At 49.9% G+C, this 19051-nt stretch overlaps 1 protein-coding gene across 3 annotated transcripts in view; it reads right to left on the reverse strand.

Annotated features, from left to right (window-relative positions):
• Positions 1-4745: 4745 nt before the first annotated feature.
• Positions 4746-19051, reverse strand: part of CYTH1 (cytohesin 1) — a 108496-nt gene continuing 94190 nt past the window's right edge. For all 3 annotated transcript variants that reach the window (XM_034943008.3, XM_003818268.7, XM_055102206.3), the window contains exons 11-13: positions 11877-11948; positions 11096-11250; positions 4746-6862 (exon numbers count right to left, since the gene is read on the reverse strand). In XM_034943008.3, coding sequence (XP_034798899.1) covers positions 6784-6862; positions 11096-11250; positions 11877-11948 — 306 coding nt within the window. In that variant the 3' untranslated portion in view covers positions 4746-6783. The remainder of the gene's footprint in view (positions 6863-11095; positions 11251-11876; positions 11949-19051) is intronic.

Genomic DNA, 19051 nt, shown 5'->3' on the forward strand with positions numbered 1-19051 from the left:
CAACTGAGTCATGTCACAGCCTCGTGCTGGCACCCTCCTCCCCCAACAATTCTCCCTCCAGCAGCCAGAGTCCCTCTCCAGCCCCCAAGCTCCACACCACCTCAGACGTCCCCTACCATGGCCCTGGTCCTGCTCCATCTGGCCCCTGCTGACCTCTCCTCCGCATCCCCTGCCACCCCAGGCCTCAGCCAGCCCATCCCAGCAATTCCTTCAGGATCCCTCCACCCCACCACTAGCTACCCTACTCTAAGCGGCGCCCCGGGCCCTTGCCTGGTGGCCTCTTCAGCTCAGCAACCTCTTCTCAGTGGGGCCTTCCCTCATCAGCCCGTTCAAGTTACCGCCTCCGCTTGCTCTTTCCAATAGCCGCCCACCTGTTTGCTCCTGGGGTTAGCCCCCAACACCCCGGGATCACCTCACTCAATTTTCTCATATCTGCTCTACCCAGACTCTGAGCGCCAGACACGGGTTCTCACTGCTCCCAGTCTCCACCTGCGGCGGCCACAGCCTTTCTGCCGACCCAGCATCCATTCTCCACCCTCTGCTTGCCGGCGTCTGGCCCACGGCACCCCAACTGTGTCTGCAGGATGTGTGCCCAGCCCCAGTGAGGCATCAAATGGGCCTAAGCGGAGGATTGGCTGAGAGGTGGAGACGAGACCCAGGGTGACGCTGAAACGTAAGGACACGTCTGCAGGGAATCCGGGGAAAGACACTTTCTCCTTGATGAAGGGAGGCAAGCATGGGGGGCCCTGGCTGCCCCTCGCTCCCTGCTCCTCCTTCTGAGTGCCACTGTGTGAGGATGTGGTATCCCCTCCTTATAACCGTGCCACGACCGGGTCAATATGAGTGTTACGGGAGAGCGGAGGAGGAAAGCTCCGGGTTACATCCCAGGGCAGCCAAACAACCTGGAGCGCACATTTGGGACTTCCTGTTCTTATTTGTGTCCTCATGAGTCATGTCCCCACTAGGTGAGCTCTCTGTGACGTGCAGCCTCACGCGCACTGACGGGCATGAAGCCCAGCGCTGGGCGCATGGGACCTGCTCCATCAGGTTAGAAGCAGGGAACAAACGCCTCACGGCTCCTGCTCCCAACACAACCATGGAGACAGGCACGTCCGCATAAGCCATCCCAGAACCGAGTGGACTCACTGCTCAGGAGCACGAGGAGGCCCTTCAGCCTGGGGAAAAAGCTGGGCCAATCTGGACGGCGCGAGGCTTCGAAGAATGAGAAGGTTTTGCACAAACAGGCTGGCAGAGGAGATGGCAAAAGGAAGTCTCATGAGCAAAGCTATTAGCTATTAAACGGTGGCTATGGAGCAAGAGCTTGGGACACAGGGCAGGGAGGGCGCAGTTAAGGATAGACACAGCTAGAGATAAGGCGAACAGAGCCTGATGGAGAAGGCCCTGAGCATCATGCAGATTCACGTTCTCTTCTGCAAGCAAAGGGACAGGTTCTGTTTGCTTGTTTTACTAAATGGAGGAATGACATGATCGGTAGATGAAAATTCCACAGCCGCATCAATCACGGAGTAGAAGATGGCAAAGCCTAGAGGTCCGCAGACCAGTGGGGAAGCCGCCCCCGTGGGCCAGGCCTGTGATGAAGGTCTGTCTTGGGGCGGCGACAGTGGCTGGAGGAGCCACTCCAGAGGTCCACAGGGAGGGCTTGGGAATGCCTGGGTGTAGGGAGAGAGGGGGAGACACATGAGAAAGGGCTCCAAGCCTAAACAGGCTCTCTGAGGGTGGCAGCAGAGTCCCCAGGACAAGGGGCAGTCTTGGGGCTATCGGCTGTGGACAGGCTGAGCTGGGGAGGCCCGGCAGCCACTCTGGTGGAGACGTCCCACAAGCAGTCAGAGGTGGAAAGGGGAGCCTGGAACGGGCCGGAATTGCACAGGCACACATAGGGGCCCACAGCGGGTAGCAACAGGGTCAGTCGCGGGACTGATTATCTGTCAAGGAAGAGGGCTTAGGAACACTGGGGGCTAGAATCCTGGGGGATGTCCAGCAGCTGGCGGGTGGGCAGAGAGGAGAGGCCACGGAAAGAACGCACAGGGAGCTGTCAGAGAGGTAGGAGAGCCCAGGTAGACTAATCCACCAGAGCCAAGAGGAGAGAGGAGGGAGACCCCTGGCTGAGGAGTGAACGAAAGTGAGGACATAGATGCAACGAGGAACTGTCGGAGTCCCTGTTAGAAATGCAAAATGTTTGTTCCCTGGTGTCACAAGGAAAAATTAGCATTCAGACAAAAAGTTCTCTCAGCGAGGCAATTTTTACTTTCTGCAGAAAGGGTGTCCCTTGCAGATGGAACAATGGGGAGGGCACAAACAGAATAAAGAGACGCCAGAATATTTATTCTATATGCATGAGGCCTCTATTGCTGTGTCCTGTCTCCATTGGCTGGAGCCGGACCTCACAATCTCAATTAAAACCCGATTGGCTAATAATTTATTCTCAAATAAGGAAGGAGCATAGGCTGTGAGCTGGAACATGCCTATGAGCACGTGAGCACAGACATCTTGGTTAAGGTACAAGGACATGGAATGTACTACGTGCCTTGAGCAGGTCTAACAGCTACCTAGGATAGGGCTTAACAAAGAGTTATTAGCACAAAGCAAGGAGGCTTGAAGGAAGTTAGTCTTTAAAAGAAACTATTATTTCTAACACTTATGATTTATTCTTTAATAAGAAGGGAAACTTTGAAGAGGAAACTTTTTACTTTCTACAGTCCTGCAACCGCACAAACAACTGCAGAGAAAGGCAGCAGCAGCAGGTCTCCTAACAGCCAAGAGGCGGAAGCAACCCAAACGCCCATAGATGAATGAATAACAACGTGGTCTCCATACGATGAATGTTATCTGGGCATAAAGGGGAATGAGGCTCTGACACACACTACAGGGATGAGTCGTGTAAACGTAACGCTAAGTGAAAGAAGCCAGACGCGAAGGCCCATGTAGTGTATGATTCCATTTGTATGAAATGCCCAGAAGAGGCAAGTGCATAGACGGAACCATTAGGACTGCCCGGGACCAGGGGAAGAGGAGGAGAGGCTGCTGATGAGTAGACAGGGTGTGCTTTGGGGTGACGAACTGTTCTCAAATGGATTTTATTGGCGTTTTAATAACTTTGTGGATGTATTACTATTGCAGGATTTTTCCTTAGTTCAGCTAAACACCTCTTAAAGGTCCTACCTTTTCATACTGTAACAATGGCAGTTACATTTCAACATGAGTTTTGGAGGGAACAGATATTCACACTGTAGCTTTCTGCCACTGGTTCCCCCACACTCGCCAGTCTCAGTACAAAACGCATTCATTCCATCCCGACTGCCCCAAAAGTCCTAACTTGCTCCAGCACCAATTCCAAAGTCCAGAGTCCAGAGTCTCCTCTAGATCAGATATGAGTGAGACTCAAGGAACAATTCATCCTGAGGCAAATCCCCTCCAGCTGAGAGCCTCGAAATTTAACAAATTATGCACTTCCGAAATACAGTGGGGGACAGGCATGAGATAGACATTCCCATTCCAAAAGGGAAAAAAGGGCAAGAAGGAAAGAATAACCAATCCCAAGTAAGTCTGAAACCCAGTAGGGCAGACATTAAATCTTAAGACTCCAGAATAATCTCTGACTCATCTTAATGTGATCCCCCAAGGCCAGGAGCAGCCCCACCCCGTGCTGGGTTCTGCCCATGCCGCAGCTGTCACAGGATGGCGTCTAGTGCCTACATACAGCTCTCCCGGCTGGGGCGGCAAGCTGGTGGTCCCACAGTTCTGGAGCCTTGGGAGTGGCCCCGTTCCCATGGCTCAGCTAGGCATTATGAAGTCATGTTACCAGCCAATAAATGTACTCTCTCTTCTTTCCTATCTGGATGCCTTTCATTTCTTGCCTAATTGCCCTGACTAGAACCTCCAGTACAATGCTGAATAGAAGTGGTAAGAGTGGACATCTCTGTCTTGTTCCTGAGCTTAGGGAGTTTTCAAATGAGATGGGCGTTTCTGTGGTTTGAGGGAAAGAAATTAATGGGGAAAGAAACTGGGGATATGTATAAGACAAAGGATAATTAACAGAGATGGATCCAGGGGAGACAGGAAAAAAGGAGGCCACTTCTTCTGGCGATGGGAGGGAACAAAAACAACTCTGACTGATGTGGAAAGGTAGGAATGCTGCCCTTCACACCTAATGGTCGTCTCTTCTCAGTAAAGTGGGGCAGTCACCTGGGGAATGGTCAGGGTAGACTGGGGGCTTGAAGCAAGGAGGAAACATCAGACATGACTGCTGCTGTGTGGAAGAACGCGGACCAGCCCGTGGAGACGGACCCACAGAAGGGGCCAGCCTGGTGCTTTGCTGTCTCTCTGTTCGGTGCCAGTTCACCAAGCGCCTTCCCCTGCTTCTGGGTTCTAGCCCACTGAGACTTTTCCCTGTTTATTCCCTGGTATTATGAAGTCATCTCTGGAAACTGAAATCATACTAAAAATGTATTATATTGACTGAAGGCATATTTCTTGATCTTAATTTAAAACTGATGTTTCACGTTTCTTCTAAAAAAGTGGGGGCGGTGCAAAGCCTAAGTTACTTATCTTTGCTGACCTGCTCTTCTTAACAGAAGACAGAACCCTCCTCCCACTTTCAAGGTGTTACAACTGAACTCAAGGTGCAGCTGGAGTAACACCCTCCTGCACAAGTGTCCGGTCAGCACCCCTTTCCCACCTCGAGGGCCCCGCCTGAGCCCAGAGACACCGCGAACAACAAAGATGGCTTGGGCAGAGTTGGAGTTTATTTGCTGCAGTTCCTTGGCGCTAGTTTACAAGGCAAAAACAAACAAACAAAAACAATTAGAATAATTATTTCTTAAAAACCCTGTCAACAACTTTCAGTCATTTCTTTATATTTTTGTATTTTGACAAAACTTCTTTTAAACAAATACAAAATAATCTAAAAGGAGAAAAACTATACATAGATTATTTACACCTCTGATAAATAGACTAATACTGACCCAGGTGCCTCTCTGTCTAGGAAACACTTGAGAACCAGGCCAGGGCCCGGGCCAGCTGGACAGGCTCCAGCGCCGGCCCAAACACGCCCAGACCTCGGCAGGCACCACCTGGTTCTCCCACCCAGAAAGTTCAGGTTTCCAGCCTGGACCCTCTTCTGTCACCCTCACAAGCTCTGGCACAAAAGTGCCTAAAGCCATTCCCTCCAGGTAGGATCTACACAAAGTGGCGGGGAGGGAGGTGACAGACTGTCCCCCTCTATTCCTCCCACCATTCCTCTGCAAAAGCTATTTCCAGAGATGCTCGCCAACCCTAAAGGATCAGAGGAGCCGTGGCGACGCGGCCCTGTGAAAACCCGCAGCTCCTCCACCTGCCTCCTCGGGGCTGCGCCCTGCACCGCCCTGGTCCAGGGTCCTGTGGAGGGGTGGGGCGAGACGGCCAGACAGCCAGCCACCTGCTCTGCCTGGACTGGCATGCTGGCCCTGGCGGAGTGGCAGGAGCTGCCCTGAGAGTCCCTGAGAGAACGGCAGGAAAATGCTGCGTGTCACGGCTCCCTTCATACTGTAATGAGGAGGGGCAGGGCCAGCTCACACAGCACCTGCAGGGGAAGACAGAGATGCGAGAGGCAGCCCAGCCACCCCCCTCACTCCAGTGCACCCCACGGAGCAGATAAAGGCCCATCTTCCCCTCTAGGGGGCCCACCACAAAATGCATCCAGAGTAGTCCAGTTAGGGCTGGTTTTGAGGCAGAAAAAGCTAAAGCCCTACGGGGATCGGGGAAGTCCTACTCCTTCCTCTAGAACGAGGACTGGAGTCTGGGGAAGAGGAAGAAAACCCAAAATGAAACAGGTTATCCGGAACCTCTGTCCCGATAACCTTCCTCACAGTTTTGGTTATTAGGTATTTAGCTCAAGGAAAATGCTGACTTTCTACTTTAAAGCCCAACAAGAACTTGGATTCTGAAGGAGGAAAATAACGTAAGCGTCCAGTCAGCTCTCTCCTCTCCTCGGCGCTCCGCAGGCACTTGGGATGGAAAAGCATCCGCGGGAGCTGCCGGACTGCATGCTGCTGCCGACTGCGCCCCCGGCCAGGGCAGGCCCCCGACTCTGACTGTGCCGTCTGAGGCCCCACTGGGCCTCTGCCCTCTGCGTCCTCGACCACACCTGTCCATCTCGCCCAGACAAGCACCAGGCAGCGAGCTCCCACAGCACAGGAGAGGCAGGCCAGGCCCTGCCGCGGGCCCAGGCTGATGCCCCTTGGCCGCAGCCCCAGGTGCTCTTCTCCAGGGAGAAGCTCCCCAGCGCAGCCAGGGCAGAATGCACCTGAACAGCACTACGTTCTCTCTTAAAAAAAAAAAATAGATCTTTATAGTATGTGGCTTCTCTTCCTTTCCACCTTTTTCTCTTAACATATAATAATATATGGACACATGTATTTATGGTGCAGGGTTTGAAGGCTTCTTCACGGGGACAACCAAGAGGTAAACAGTTGGCTCTGAGCTCTGCTACCAGAACACTGAGCAGAGAAACTGGCCAGGAGGCTGCCCTGCCGACAAGAGCTCTGCCCTGTGAGAGAGGAAGGCTCTGGAGCCCATGCTGGACAGGTGGCCGGTCCTCTCTTCCCCAGTGATAACTGCCCACCCTTCTCCCACTTAAAAAAAATAGCAAAAGCTGAAGCTAGTCTCTAGGAATCCAGGGCGGGGCCTGGCAGAGGACGCTCTGCTCGGCAGCAGGGCATCCGTGGAGGTGCGGGAGAAGAGCAGGAGCTCCAAGGCCCCCGCAGACCAACGCCCTTGGCTGCACGCTCAGTGTCGCTTCGTGGAGGAGACCTTCTTTTTCCGTGCTGCGAGCATTTCGTAGAAAGGGTCCCTGCTGATGGCTGCTCTGGAGCACAGAAAAGGGAGAAAACAGAGACGTGAGGGACAGAATCAGAAGAAACACACCCAGGCAGGGGCTTCTCAGGGGCCCCTCGTGCCCCAGAACACCTGTCCCACCCAACCATCACTGCAAAGGCCAAGTTAGCGTCCTCCACCCTTGCTGTGTCCACACAGTGACCTAAGGTGACACACTTCGAAAGAGACACAGGAACACGTGACAAGAAAATTTTGGGGTTTTTACCTGTTTCAACATAATAATCAATTCACATTTAGGAACAGAATCATGCCACATTCTTACAGCTATATTCCAATTCAGAGAAAAAGACTGGTGTTTGAGTTTCCATGATGACATCTGACTTTGCTTTGCAGCAGCGAGTGCCACGTAATCAAGCCGTGTCACATGCAGTCCTCTGGCACGGGGTGTGTGATAGCTGGCATGGTAATGCAGTGGGGCCTTCCAAGCCCCCCACGTGCACCTGCTCAGTAACTAAGGCTCCATGACTCTGCAGGCGGCACTGCCCGGCACGATGCTGCTGGTGGGGCACCATGGACAGACTGGCTGCACCTGGCTGGGTCTCCGGTGCACAGGGAGGGGGCCCGAGCTCATGCTTGTGCTACAGCCTCAAAGACAGCAGCGCAGGCCGCGCCGCGGGCTGGAGCACCTGCAGTGGACTGGCAACACCACAGCCCTATGTCTGCCATTCTCGACTTTCAAGCAACTTATGGTCTAAAAGTCCTGACACTTAATTTCTTTCCAGGGAAGCTGTATCCTAAGTGATGATTTGTTCCAGAGCTCGGGCACAAGCCTCCTGACTGCAGGCAGGGCACTCACCCCTGCTGAGCGGTGGCACCAGCAGCTGCTATGGCTCTCCTGGGCTGACCTGGAACCTATTCACAAGAGACAGTGTGTCCATGAGAAAATGCTTCCGCAGCTCCCCGGGGAGTGCTAGGAACTGAAGAGCACTAGAAACATGTCCCGATGGGATCTCACTGGGAAGCGGTCTGACCACCTGAAGTGCTTTCACGAGGGAATCTGGCGGCCGGGACACCTGCTTTCATGTTTGGAGGTGTTGGGGTGAATCTCCCTTGGCTTCCTGGGTAGGCCAACCCTTTTGGGTAAGCTGGGGGGTTCTGCAGAGAGGTGCGTGTGGCGCTGCCCTGTGTGCAGAGGCAGAGTGTCAGGCGATGAGGGGGGCTGGGCTGCGGTTGGACACCAGGCCCCAGGCCCGGCCCTGCCTGGCCCTGCCTGCTGCTTCTCAACTCCCGCTTCCTCACATGCAAGCTGGAGATGCCCCACCTCCACCTCCCTGGGTTCCGGAGAGTCAAAAAGAGATCCCGTATTCAAAGAGCACATCTCAGCGCCTAGCCGACACACTCGATGGCAGCCGCTGTTACCGCTGACACGCAGTTCTACTGCTGTACCTCTGGGTACAGCGTGAAGAAAGTCCCAGCATTAGAGAACACACCTGATTCTACAGAACCGAATGCTGGGACCACCCACACGGCAGGGGCACTAGAACTGAGGGTGCTGGGAACTCCAGGAAAAGCACTTCGTGAGAGGAAAACACGTCCTGAACTTGACCTCGAAAGCCTTTCTGGCAATACTGGGGAGGAGGCATCCACCAGCCAGATCATCTTCCTGCTCCTGTTGTCACCAATGTTTCCACTGGGAGGAGTATCTAGGGCCAAGGACAGCTGAGGCTGCACGGTGGTTACCAGTGCAGCTGCATGAGTCACACTGCTCAGGTTTGAGGACCAGCTCCACCTCTGTGGGGTTTTGGACAACTTACTCAACTTTGCTGTGCCTCAGTGTCCCTCATCTGTGAAATGGGGATAATCGTAATGGTCCCACCTCGCACTGGGTGCAAGAAGGTTTGAGGACAGTGTGCCTGCAGAGTGCCAAAGGGGGTGTCTGCAGATCCCGAGGCTGAGGCCAGCCCGCTCCGGGACAGAGCAGAGGAGCCCAGCAAGCCCACAGGAGAACTTGGCACTCACGCTCATGAAAGGATTGAACGATTCTAAATGTGACTTTGAAAAATGCTTAGTTTTTCTGACTATAGAAGTAAAAACCATATGAAAGACACATGTACAAAACCAGCCAAAACTGTTTTGAAAGACCAGTGAGGGAGGACAGGGAACTCGCCAGCCAGCACAGTCAAAGGACACCACGATGCTACAGGGGGAGGGGCGGGCGGTGCTCACGCTGGGAGGCACGGCGGAGCGACAGGTGCATGAAGCGTGGCGGGGGAGCTGGGTACACTCTAAGGAGAGCATATGAAGTCAGTGGGGGCGATGCCAATGAATCCGTAAATGGTGTCCGGACCATCAGCTATTCATTCATGAGAACAAACTTAAACCCTTACTTCAAATCTTATATAAAAAATACATTTCATAATGATTCAATAAATTTTTTTTCAGTATGTTAAAAAAAAGGATACTGGTCCCCCACAACACTGCTGTTTTCTTCCCCAGAACACAGGGCTGGTGCCATTACTGGTAGGGGACTCTGAAAACACCGTGGCACCGCGTCTGCTCAATGGAGGGTGGGCTGGCCCCTGCTCGGGGCCACACTTCCCATGATGGCTGTCATGCCAGGGAAGCTGCCAAACCCCATGCCCACTACACGATCTCATTTAATCCTCAAAAGAGCCCCATGAGGCAGAAATGACCTCTATCACACAGAAGAGGTAGGTTACCCACCTACCAGGCACTGCGCTCAGAGAGACAGAGCGAGGAGTCTCAGCGCAGCGTGACCTGGCGCCAAATCCATCCTCTCTCCAGCTGGTTCCTGTCTGTTTTCATTGCATGAATTTTCAGATTACTTTTGAGAGGATAAATCATCTATTCCTTTCCCTCCATCATCACATCATCTCCATCTTCAGTCAGTTTTAAGGTATTTAGCCTGGGCCAAAACCTACACTGGTCTGAGTAGAAATACCAAAAGATAAAACAAAGGCTAGAGGATATTGCACACCCTCGGGAATGGGGCTGTAGCCTGGGCAGGAGAAAGCCCGTCACACAGTACACAGAGGACTTACAGGGACCTTCGCAGTCACCTGTGGGCACATTCTCCCTGTTTTCCAGGTGAAGTCACACAGGCAGCTGAGGAGTCTTTCTCAGGAAAACAGCTAGGTGAACTCTCATGGATGAAGCACCAGGAGTGAGAGGGCAAGGCTGTGCTCTTAGGAGAAAGGATCACTGAGAGAAGGCAAAGTCAGAATGCTCACTGCTTACCCTTGCACAGGGACTGGAGGGAGGAGAAAGGATCGCTGAGAGAAGGCAAAGTCAGAATGCTCACTGCTGACCCTCGCACAGGGACTGGAGGGAGGAGAAAGGATCGCTGAGAGAAGGCAAAGTCAGAATGCTCACTGCTGACCCTCGCACAGGGACTGGAGGGAGGAGAAAGGATCGCTGAGAGAAGGCAAAGTCAGAATGCTCACTGCTGACCCTCGCATAGGTACTGGAGGGAGGAGAAAGGATCGCTGAGAGAAGGCAAAGTCAGAATGCTCACTGCTGACCCTCGCACAGGGACTGGAGGGAGAGCCAGGCGGACCAAGTCCCAGGGAAGAACATTAAGCAAGAGAAGCCAACTGACTTTAGAAAGCCATGTTTCCAGATACTTGTCACATCAGGAAATTTCCAGCCCCGTGATAGACCTTACATGGGGTGGCCCAGTGGAGCCAACAGAGCCGAGAGGTAGGAGTCAGAGGCCTGGACTTGGGAGCTCCACTTCTTAGCTGTGGAACCCTGAGGAAGCTTCTCCCTCCTCCCGGACCTTGGATCACGGTATGTGACTTCCAGCAAATTTCTTAACCTCTATGGGCCTCAGTTTCCTCATCTGTAGCTAGGAAAATGGTGTCTCACAGGATTCACAAATTATAGAACGTGACTACTATCTCCTCTGAGCTGTCACTTTGAGAATGAGAGCGGCTTCGTCAGACACAGAAAGACCAGTTGAGCAGATGGCATCTGTGTGGGTAGCTCACTTGCCTCTTCCTATTTTGGGTCTATGAGGACACGTGGGGAACCCAGATGGGACGTGCTCTCTTACATATGCTATAATAGCCAAGAATCCAAAGGCCTCCTGGGAAGCCGTCAGCTGGGAACCAGGACGAAGCTTCCCTAAGAACTTGGAGCACAGAAGAGATGCAGGCGGCATGTTTAACCACTAAGATGATCAATACCTGGTGAGGTGAGGGCTGCACCAGGCGCGCACTGCCCTTTCTCAGCAGTCACTTACTTAATGCACTTAATCCACTCCTCCTTCTCCTCGGGCGTCGGAGCTGAGATCCGGTAAACAGTGTGGTTCCCCTCCACCACCCGCCCGTCAGCCTCGGTCTTGCAGGCCTTGATAACTTGGTCTTTATTGTCGGGGATATAAAGCTCAAAGCAGTTCTGAGAATCAAAACAAGAGAGGGAGAGAGTGGAGCAAAGGAAGCTGTTAACTGAGAAACATGCTGATTTCTTTCCCCAAAGCCCCTTTCTTCTGACCTTCACAAAATACAAGGAATACATATTTTCCTGTGGAAAAGTGAAGCCTAGAAGCGGAATTCTGGAGATTGTCAATTGTATAGAAGTCAGTCTCGTTTGCAAACACACCGGCCTGATATAAGCTGGCTCCACTTGCAATGCACGTAAAATACGGAGAGAACTGCAGGTGACTTACGACTTTAACGTCAAGCCAGTAACATCCTGACAGCCCAAAACAAAGGAAAACTAAACGGGAGGCATCCCGAGGGTATAAACTACATAGCCCACTCATGCGTGCTTGCCGCTGCCATTGCAGGAGGGGCAACTTCTACACCCCATGTGACATTCACTAAGTGAAACGATAAAGCAGACAGACGGCACAGGAAGAAGTGATTTCGAGTCTCATCTTTGGCTTGAACAATATAATAAAAAATTAGACTAAATAAAAGCCTGATCACGCTTTTCAGTTTTTTGGTTTTGAGTTTTTTAAAAAAATCTTTGAAATGCCCATCCCCTTTCTCCCCTCAAAATATCTCAGCAAAAATACTCACTGGTTTTTTGGAGTCCTCCACTTCCCGGATACTCAGATTCTCTAAAGGGATGATTCCACGGGGCTCCTTATCCTACAGAACAGTTGAAGAGAGGAAGTTTAAGATCACAGTTTAAGGACACACACTGTCAGATTCCTCGCCGGTGACTCAGCCGAACTTTCCTGCCTTCTCCCAGGACATGAAGTTCATAAATCAGCCTGAGGGAACTCCTTACATTCTAAACAAGAATAACACCAAAAATGTCTGAGGATTATCAATATAACTGCTAAGTCCTCTGCGAGTAGAAAGACCAGAAGATTCAACAGACACAGTGAGAGTGTGGCCGGCAATGACTCGGGCACGGTCCTCAAGCAGGGAGTGTGCGGGCCCCTTTCCCCTAGAAGAACCTTTCCCTCTTCCCTTTGCCTGGCTCTCCCACTCACCTCTGAAGCCTCAGTTCTGGGGCAACAACTCCAGGAAGCCTTTCCTAGTTTCACCCTAGCGCCCCTGATGCCTGGGACTGCAGCTGTGGGTCTGACCATTAACCACTCACTGCCTCTGTCCATCGCCCCACCGCCAGACAGTACAATCCTCAGAGACACTGCCATCCTGACAACTCCACCTGGATTTCCAAAGGCACCTTGACTCCTGTCCAGAACAGAGCTGCACCCGCCAACTAGTCCCATCTCATCTACAGAGGGCACGGCACCGCAGACACTTCCAGCATACGTCTGACGGCAGTTTCACAGTCCCCTGATATCCAGCCAACCCATGGCCAAGTCCTAGCACTGTTAAAGTCTTTATATTTGGCCAGGAGAATGGTGTGAACCCAGGAGACGGAGCCTGCAGTGGGCCCAGATAGCGCCACTGCACTCCAGCCTGGGTGACAGAGCAAGACTCTGTCTCAAAAAAAAAAAAAAAAAACCAACCAGTTCTATGAGTTCTCTAAAAGCGAAAAAGAGTCTTTCAGCCATTTCCCCATCCTGGATAGCAACTATTTCCAACTTCTTCAAGCCAACCTGCTTGGTCTTTTACCTCTGTATCTCACACATCTCCAAAATACCATATTAGAACTGCCTTTTGAGTGCTTGATTTTAGATGTTATCTACAGAAGAGGACTGAGCTCCTCTTACCCGGGCATATTCATATTCCCCGTCCTCCTAAAATAACTATCTGGTCATCTGAGGTAGGGCTATACACAGTGCCTTCATTAACACCACGTTTCTCTTCCGACCTGTGCCATATAGTGAACTTCCTAATTTTTTCCTTCCTGAAAAGCTTCCTTCCCCACTGGAACCAAAATTATGGAGGGTGGAGAAGTGGGTTGTTCCTTTGATTTATATTTCTGTGACCTTACCACCAAAACCAATTGCAAATGGTTAACCTCTTATCAAAATCTCCTTGCTAATGCTAATTTGTATCAGGCATCCTATTAATTTTCATTTCTTGAAGTAATCCTTCCTGGAGCCTCTGAAACCTGTTCCAGTCTGGACTGGTTGCCTTGATACTCGGTAAACTGCTTCATCCTTAACCTCAGCACTCTCCATTCCAGAGCACTCTTCCCTCCTCTCTTGAAACAAGAGGTTTCAAGATCTCTGGTTTCCTACAGCCAAGGCCTTTGTCCTACACCAGCATCCTGAGAAAGGGTGTGTGGGTGGTAACAGTTCTGAAATCTCACTTGGCTAAGAATGTTTCTATTGGACCCTCACACCTGGCTGCTATCTGGCTGTGCCTAACAGTCTAGGCTGGACGTGACCCTCCTCCAAGACTGGGAAGCCCAGCATTCCTGCCTTCAGCATTCAATATCACCCCACACAAAGCTGTTCTGGTTGCTGGTGCTTTGCACACGACTGCCGTCCTCTGTGTCCTCAGTGTTCTGAGGCCCCCTAAGGAGGCAGCCTTGGCGTGCATTCATTTTCAGTCATCATGCAGGGTATTCAGTAAGCCTTCCAACCTGGAAACACATCCATCGTTTGGGGGAGGTTTAAAAAAATTATTTTGTCAAGGGTTACCCCCTCTTTGTTTTCTCAGCTTCTCTGGAACATGCTAGACCTCCTGGACTAGTTCTTCTTTGGAAAATAAAAGTCTTTCCTTTATTATTTTCCCTCTGCCTTTTTATTCTTTCCGGGAGATTTTCTTAATGCTTTTCTTCCAACTTTTCCATTGAGTTTTCACTTCTACCATGCTTTGAATTTCCAGGAGGATTTTTTTAATTATTTTTGTTCCGTGGCTTCATACAGGATCCTGTTCTTGTTTCACAGCTGTGATGTCACCTGAGACGGCTGAGTCTCTTCACAGCTGGCAGTGGACCCTTCTTCTTCCTGGACCCCTCCCTCTCTCTCATCCAAGTTGCTCTTTGGCTGTTCGGCTGCTTTGGTCTCTACCTGCTCTCAGCCGGCAGGAACTCCTCAGGTATCTGGGACTCCTTGGTTGTCCCATTTGAAGAGTGGAAGACTAAGAGCTGACTGGGACCTGAAGCCTGTGCACTGTGACCATCTACAAGGGCCCTCTCACTAGGCTGTCTGCTGGGGAATCTGACTAAATAACCTCACGCATCTCTTCTTGGGCAGAGAAGTTTCCCACTCTGTCTGCAAGCTACAGACCTGGCTACCTGTGGTTCTGAGAGCTGAGTGAGGAGAAGCTGGGGGTGGGAGAAGTCCTCAGCATTCGAGAAGGCTGCATTTACCCCACACTCCTGTCTGGGGAAAATGCCCCCACCTTCAACTGGGCCTAGAGTCCCTCATCCAGAAATGCTTGGTCAGTCTCTCCTGTGAGCGAGCACTCAGACTTCTGCCTGGGTGGTGGGGACAGGCCCTCAGGGGCATGAGGTGAGGGCGACAGCTGGTCTGTTTCCTAAACAGTTCTCAGCCAATTCTGCTTCTGGTTTTTACCCTCCCCATTCTCACTTCTAGGGTTTAATTGGTGCCTGCACCTTTTGAGGATTCCGCTGGGTTAACTGGGTTGAGGCATCACCAGGCGAGCAGGTGGGTGGTCTAAGAGTAATCACACTTTGGACCTCAATAAGTATGTGACATAATGTTTACTCTTTTGTGAGGCCTGCGGCATCCAGGTTACACATGCATGATGCACGTTCTTGATGGAAAATGATTTTTTTTTTTTTTTTTTTTGAGACGGGAGTCTCGCTGTCGCCCAGGTTGGAGTGCAGTGGCGCGATCTCGGCTCACTGCAGGCTCCGCCTCCCGGGTTCACGCCATTCTCCTGCCTCAGCCTTTTGAGTAGCTGGGACTACAGGTGCCCGCCACCTCACCCGGCTAATTTTTTGTATTTTTAGTAGAGATGGGGTTTCACCGTGTTAGCCAGGATGGTCTCAATCTCCTGACCTCGTGATCCGCCCACCTCGGCCTCCCAAAGTGCTGGGATTACAGGCGTGAGCCACCGCGCCCAGCCGGAAAATGATTTTAAACCAAGATGATTTACACCTGTGGTCTTCAGCCTGGGAGTGGGGACCAGGTTATAAGATGACCCTCCTGGTCACCGGGAGAACCCACTGGGGATTCTGGTATCCTTCCTGGCCCCCCCTCTTTACTGCTCCATCCTGCAGAGCGTGGCCCTCCTCGCTCTTCTCAGCACACTCATCCTGCCACTTGAGAATTGGCTTGAGTGAGCCAGCATCGCAGACAGGTGCTCACGCTATCCCTCAGTGCTGGAGTGAAAGACAGAATGAGAACCACTGATGGAAACAACTAAACGTTAAGCTGCTGGGCAGCAATGTAAAATCCCAAATATTAAAAAGGCCCCTGTCTAGAACCTTCACTGGACTCTGGCAGGCCTAATAACAGGCAGGCTGCACCCCTCAGTGATGACTTGTGTGTGCCCAATAACCACTCCCTTCCCCTGTGAAGAGGGAAATAACCGAGGCCAACGTCTTTGGCTTTTTAAATTTGTCTTTAAGAACAATCACTGTTGCTGTAAAAATATGAATTGCTTATTATAAAGAACTAAATATTGTAGAAAAGAATACAGGTGAAAGGTTTAAAAATACTCCAAATCCAATCACTCCTAAATTATCATTGCTGACATTAGGTGAAGATATTTTGTGTGTGTGCAGAGAGATGGAGAAAAACAGGTTTTATGAAAATGGGATATTTCGAGTGGTATTATTTTCATAAAACACATTCTATTTTAATTGTTTAGAATTTAACAGGGGGAAAAAAGGAAGCAGAAACTGAAGAACTGTTGAACTTCAAAGTAAATGTTTCTTTACCACAAGAGTTCCTGAAATAACCTTATTCAAGTTAAGACAAAGAAGTTTATGAAAACATTAAGAGGTCTGACCAGGCATGGTGGCTCACGCCTGTAATCCCAGCACTTTGGGAGGCTGAGGCGGGCAGATCACGAGGTCAGGAGTTTGAGACCAGCCTGACCAACATGGTGAAACCCCATCTCTACTAAAAATACAAAAATTAGCCGCATGTGGTGGCACGTGCCTGTAATCCCAGCTACTCAGGAGGATGAGGCAGGAGAATCTCTTGAACCCGGGAGGCGGAGGTTGCAGTGAGCCACTGCAAGATTGTGCCACTGGACTCCAGCCTGGGCGACAGAGCAAGACTGTCTCAAAAAAAAAAAAAAAAAAAAAAAAGGTTTTACTTATTCTTTTAAAAAATACAACATGCTTCCATTTTAACAATATTTCTTGACTCTGCATTTTAAAAAGTACAAAATCTTCTAATTCTTCACATTGTTCCTCCTCCCACCTCCTGATTTTTATTGATTATTTCACTTTTACATTGTCCAGGTTTATAACATTCATGGTATGTCCTGCAGCCACAATTTCTGGTTAATTAGTATTTGTTTTATATTTAAGCATATTTTAGTATTAGCTCTATATTTAAGTTTATTTAGCTATTACTTCTATATGAGTATATTTAGCTATTAGTTCTATACTTAAGTATATTTTGGTATTAGTTCCATACTTACGTATATTTTCGTATTCTGAACTTAAGCATATTTTAGTATTAGTTGTATATTTAAGTATTAGTTCTGTATTTAAATGAATAGTTCAATGCTCACTACCAGTCTTTTACTTCCCAGGGCCTTTCTTGTGATTCATTCTCTTACTTGCTGGATGTTACTGTCAAGCAATTTTTTTTTCAAGAAGGTTCCAAAGTGCCGCATTTCACATGTTTTCTTCAGGAGAGTGCGGCCAGCTGTGCTTTACTTAAACAATAACGTGGCTGGATAAAGGGTCTTGGGTCATTCTTCTCTTCAAAACTGTGCAGACCTTGATACTTTAATTTCTGGGACTAAAAGCTGCTGGAGATGATCTGCTTTTTCCAACAGAACGACCAGACACCTGGCTCCAAGTTCAATGGTCTAAGGGCCAGGCTTTGGAGCGCCCCTTTCTCTAACAGTTTCCTGAAATACGGTGTCTTCTTTGATTTGCAGATTCAGGGCTTTTTCCTCTTTCTCAGGGAAATCACCTCATGCCACACTGTATCTTTGATTCTGCAGGCACCAATTACTCTGGTATTATTGGGATCGTCTTCTGTTCTCTGCATCTGCTAGCTTTTCTCTCATTGTTTTAATACTTGTCTTTTTCAGATATAATCTCTGTGACTGGCTCAAGCATTTAAGACATTATATTTATAGGACATGATTATATTTTCAGCTAATTTGTTCCACTCCTTAAAGTTTTAACTTACCTTTAAGAATAAATAAGTTATAATTCTATGATTATATATTAATGGTTGCATTGTAAGTATATGCTATTGCTTGGGTTCTCACTTGTTTCAAGATGGAAACCTTGCTTTTCTGGCCTTCCAGCTGGCTCTGGTAAATCTGTGAGTGACCCCTGGTTCTCCTCCTGTGAATCTCTGATCTGCTTGTGTCCCCCTAACCACTTACCCTGACCTGTGGTGGGCGGCCAGGTGTTCTGCATTCTAGCATATTATGCAGTCTCGTAAGAGAATGGTGAGTGGTGGGAGAGCTCATCGAAGATACTCCCCGAGTTCTGGTCTTTCCTCTCGGATTGTAAGTATCCAACGTCAGGGTTTGCTCCATCTATCTGGGCAGCAGTCCCCAGCCTTTTTGGTACCAGGAACTGGTTTCATGGAAGACAATTTTTCCACGGACAAAGGCAGGGGAGGGAAGATGGTTCGGGATGATTCGAGCACATTACATTTTTTTAAGTTAATTAATTAATTAATTAATTTTTATTTTGGGGGGCACAGTTTTGCTTTTGTTGCCCAGGCTGGAGTGCAATGGCGAGATCTTGGCTCACCGCAACCTCCGCCTCCTGGGTTCAAGCGATTCTCCTGCCACAGCCTCCCTGGTAGCTGGGATTACAGGCATGTGCCACCACACTTGGCTGATTTTTTATTTTTAGTAGAGACAGGGTTTCTCCATGTTGGTCAGGCTGGTCTCGAACTCCCAACCTCAGGTGATCTGCCCACCTTGGCCTCCCAAAGTGCTAGGATTACAGGAGTGAGCCACCGCGCCCAGCCTACATTACATTTATTGTACACTTTATTTCTATTGTTATTACACTGTAATATATAATGAAATAATTATACAACTCACCATAATGTAGAATCAATGGGAGCCCTGAGCTTGTTTTCCTGCAACTAGATACTCCCATCTGGGGGTGATGGGAGACAGTGACACCCAACATGTGTTGCTTGTGTCCAGTCTACTCTGTAATCACTCTTTGGCTGCTGTCACTGCAGAAAACACTGCTTCACAAAGACAGGATGTTGGGCGTGGAAGCAGGCTTTCAGTGCTTTTGGGGCAATCTCAGGATATTCTGCCTCAACTTTAATCCAGAACATATGGAGATTTGACGTTGTCTCAAACATACTTTTAAGGCCACTGTCATTTGCGATCTCAAGCAGTTGATCTTCTTCTAGCATTGGCAAAGGTGATTCACCTGGCTTATTCTCAAATGGGTCACAGATCCATTCCTTTCCAGTTCAGGTTCTTTTGTGGTTGGGAAGTATCGCTCAAGCTCTTCTGAAAGCTGAGGCGCTGGGGGAAAGAAGGCCCTGGCTCCGTCTCTCACAATCTCTCTAATGTTTGAAACATGTCAGAAATCCCAGTGTTCACTCATCACCCCTGTAATTCCAGTTTGGCTTTGAAAGCAGCCACTTGATCTGCCGACTGGGACACACTTGTCACTCTCCCCTGAAGTGACAGATTGAGTTTGTGAGTAGGTTTAATCTGTCACACAAGTACACAAG

Source organism: Pan paniscus, chromosome 19, assembly GCF_029289425.2.
Source record: "Pan paniscus chromosome 19, NHGRI_mPanPan1-v2.0_pri, whole genome shotgun sequence".
NCBI classification, from domain to species: domain Eukaryota; kingdom Metazoa; phylum Chordata; class Mammalia; order Primates; family Hominidae; genus Pan; species Pan paniscus.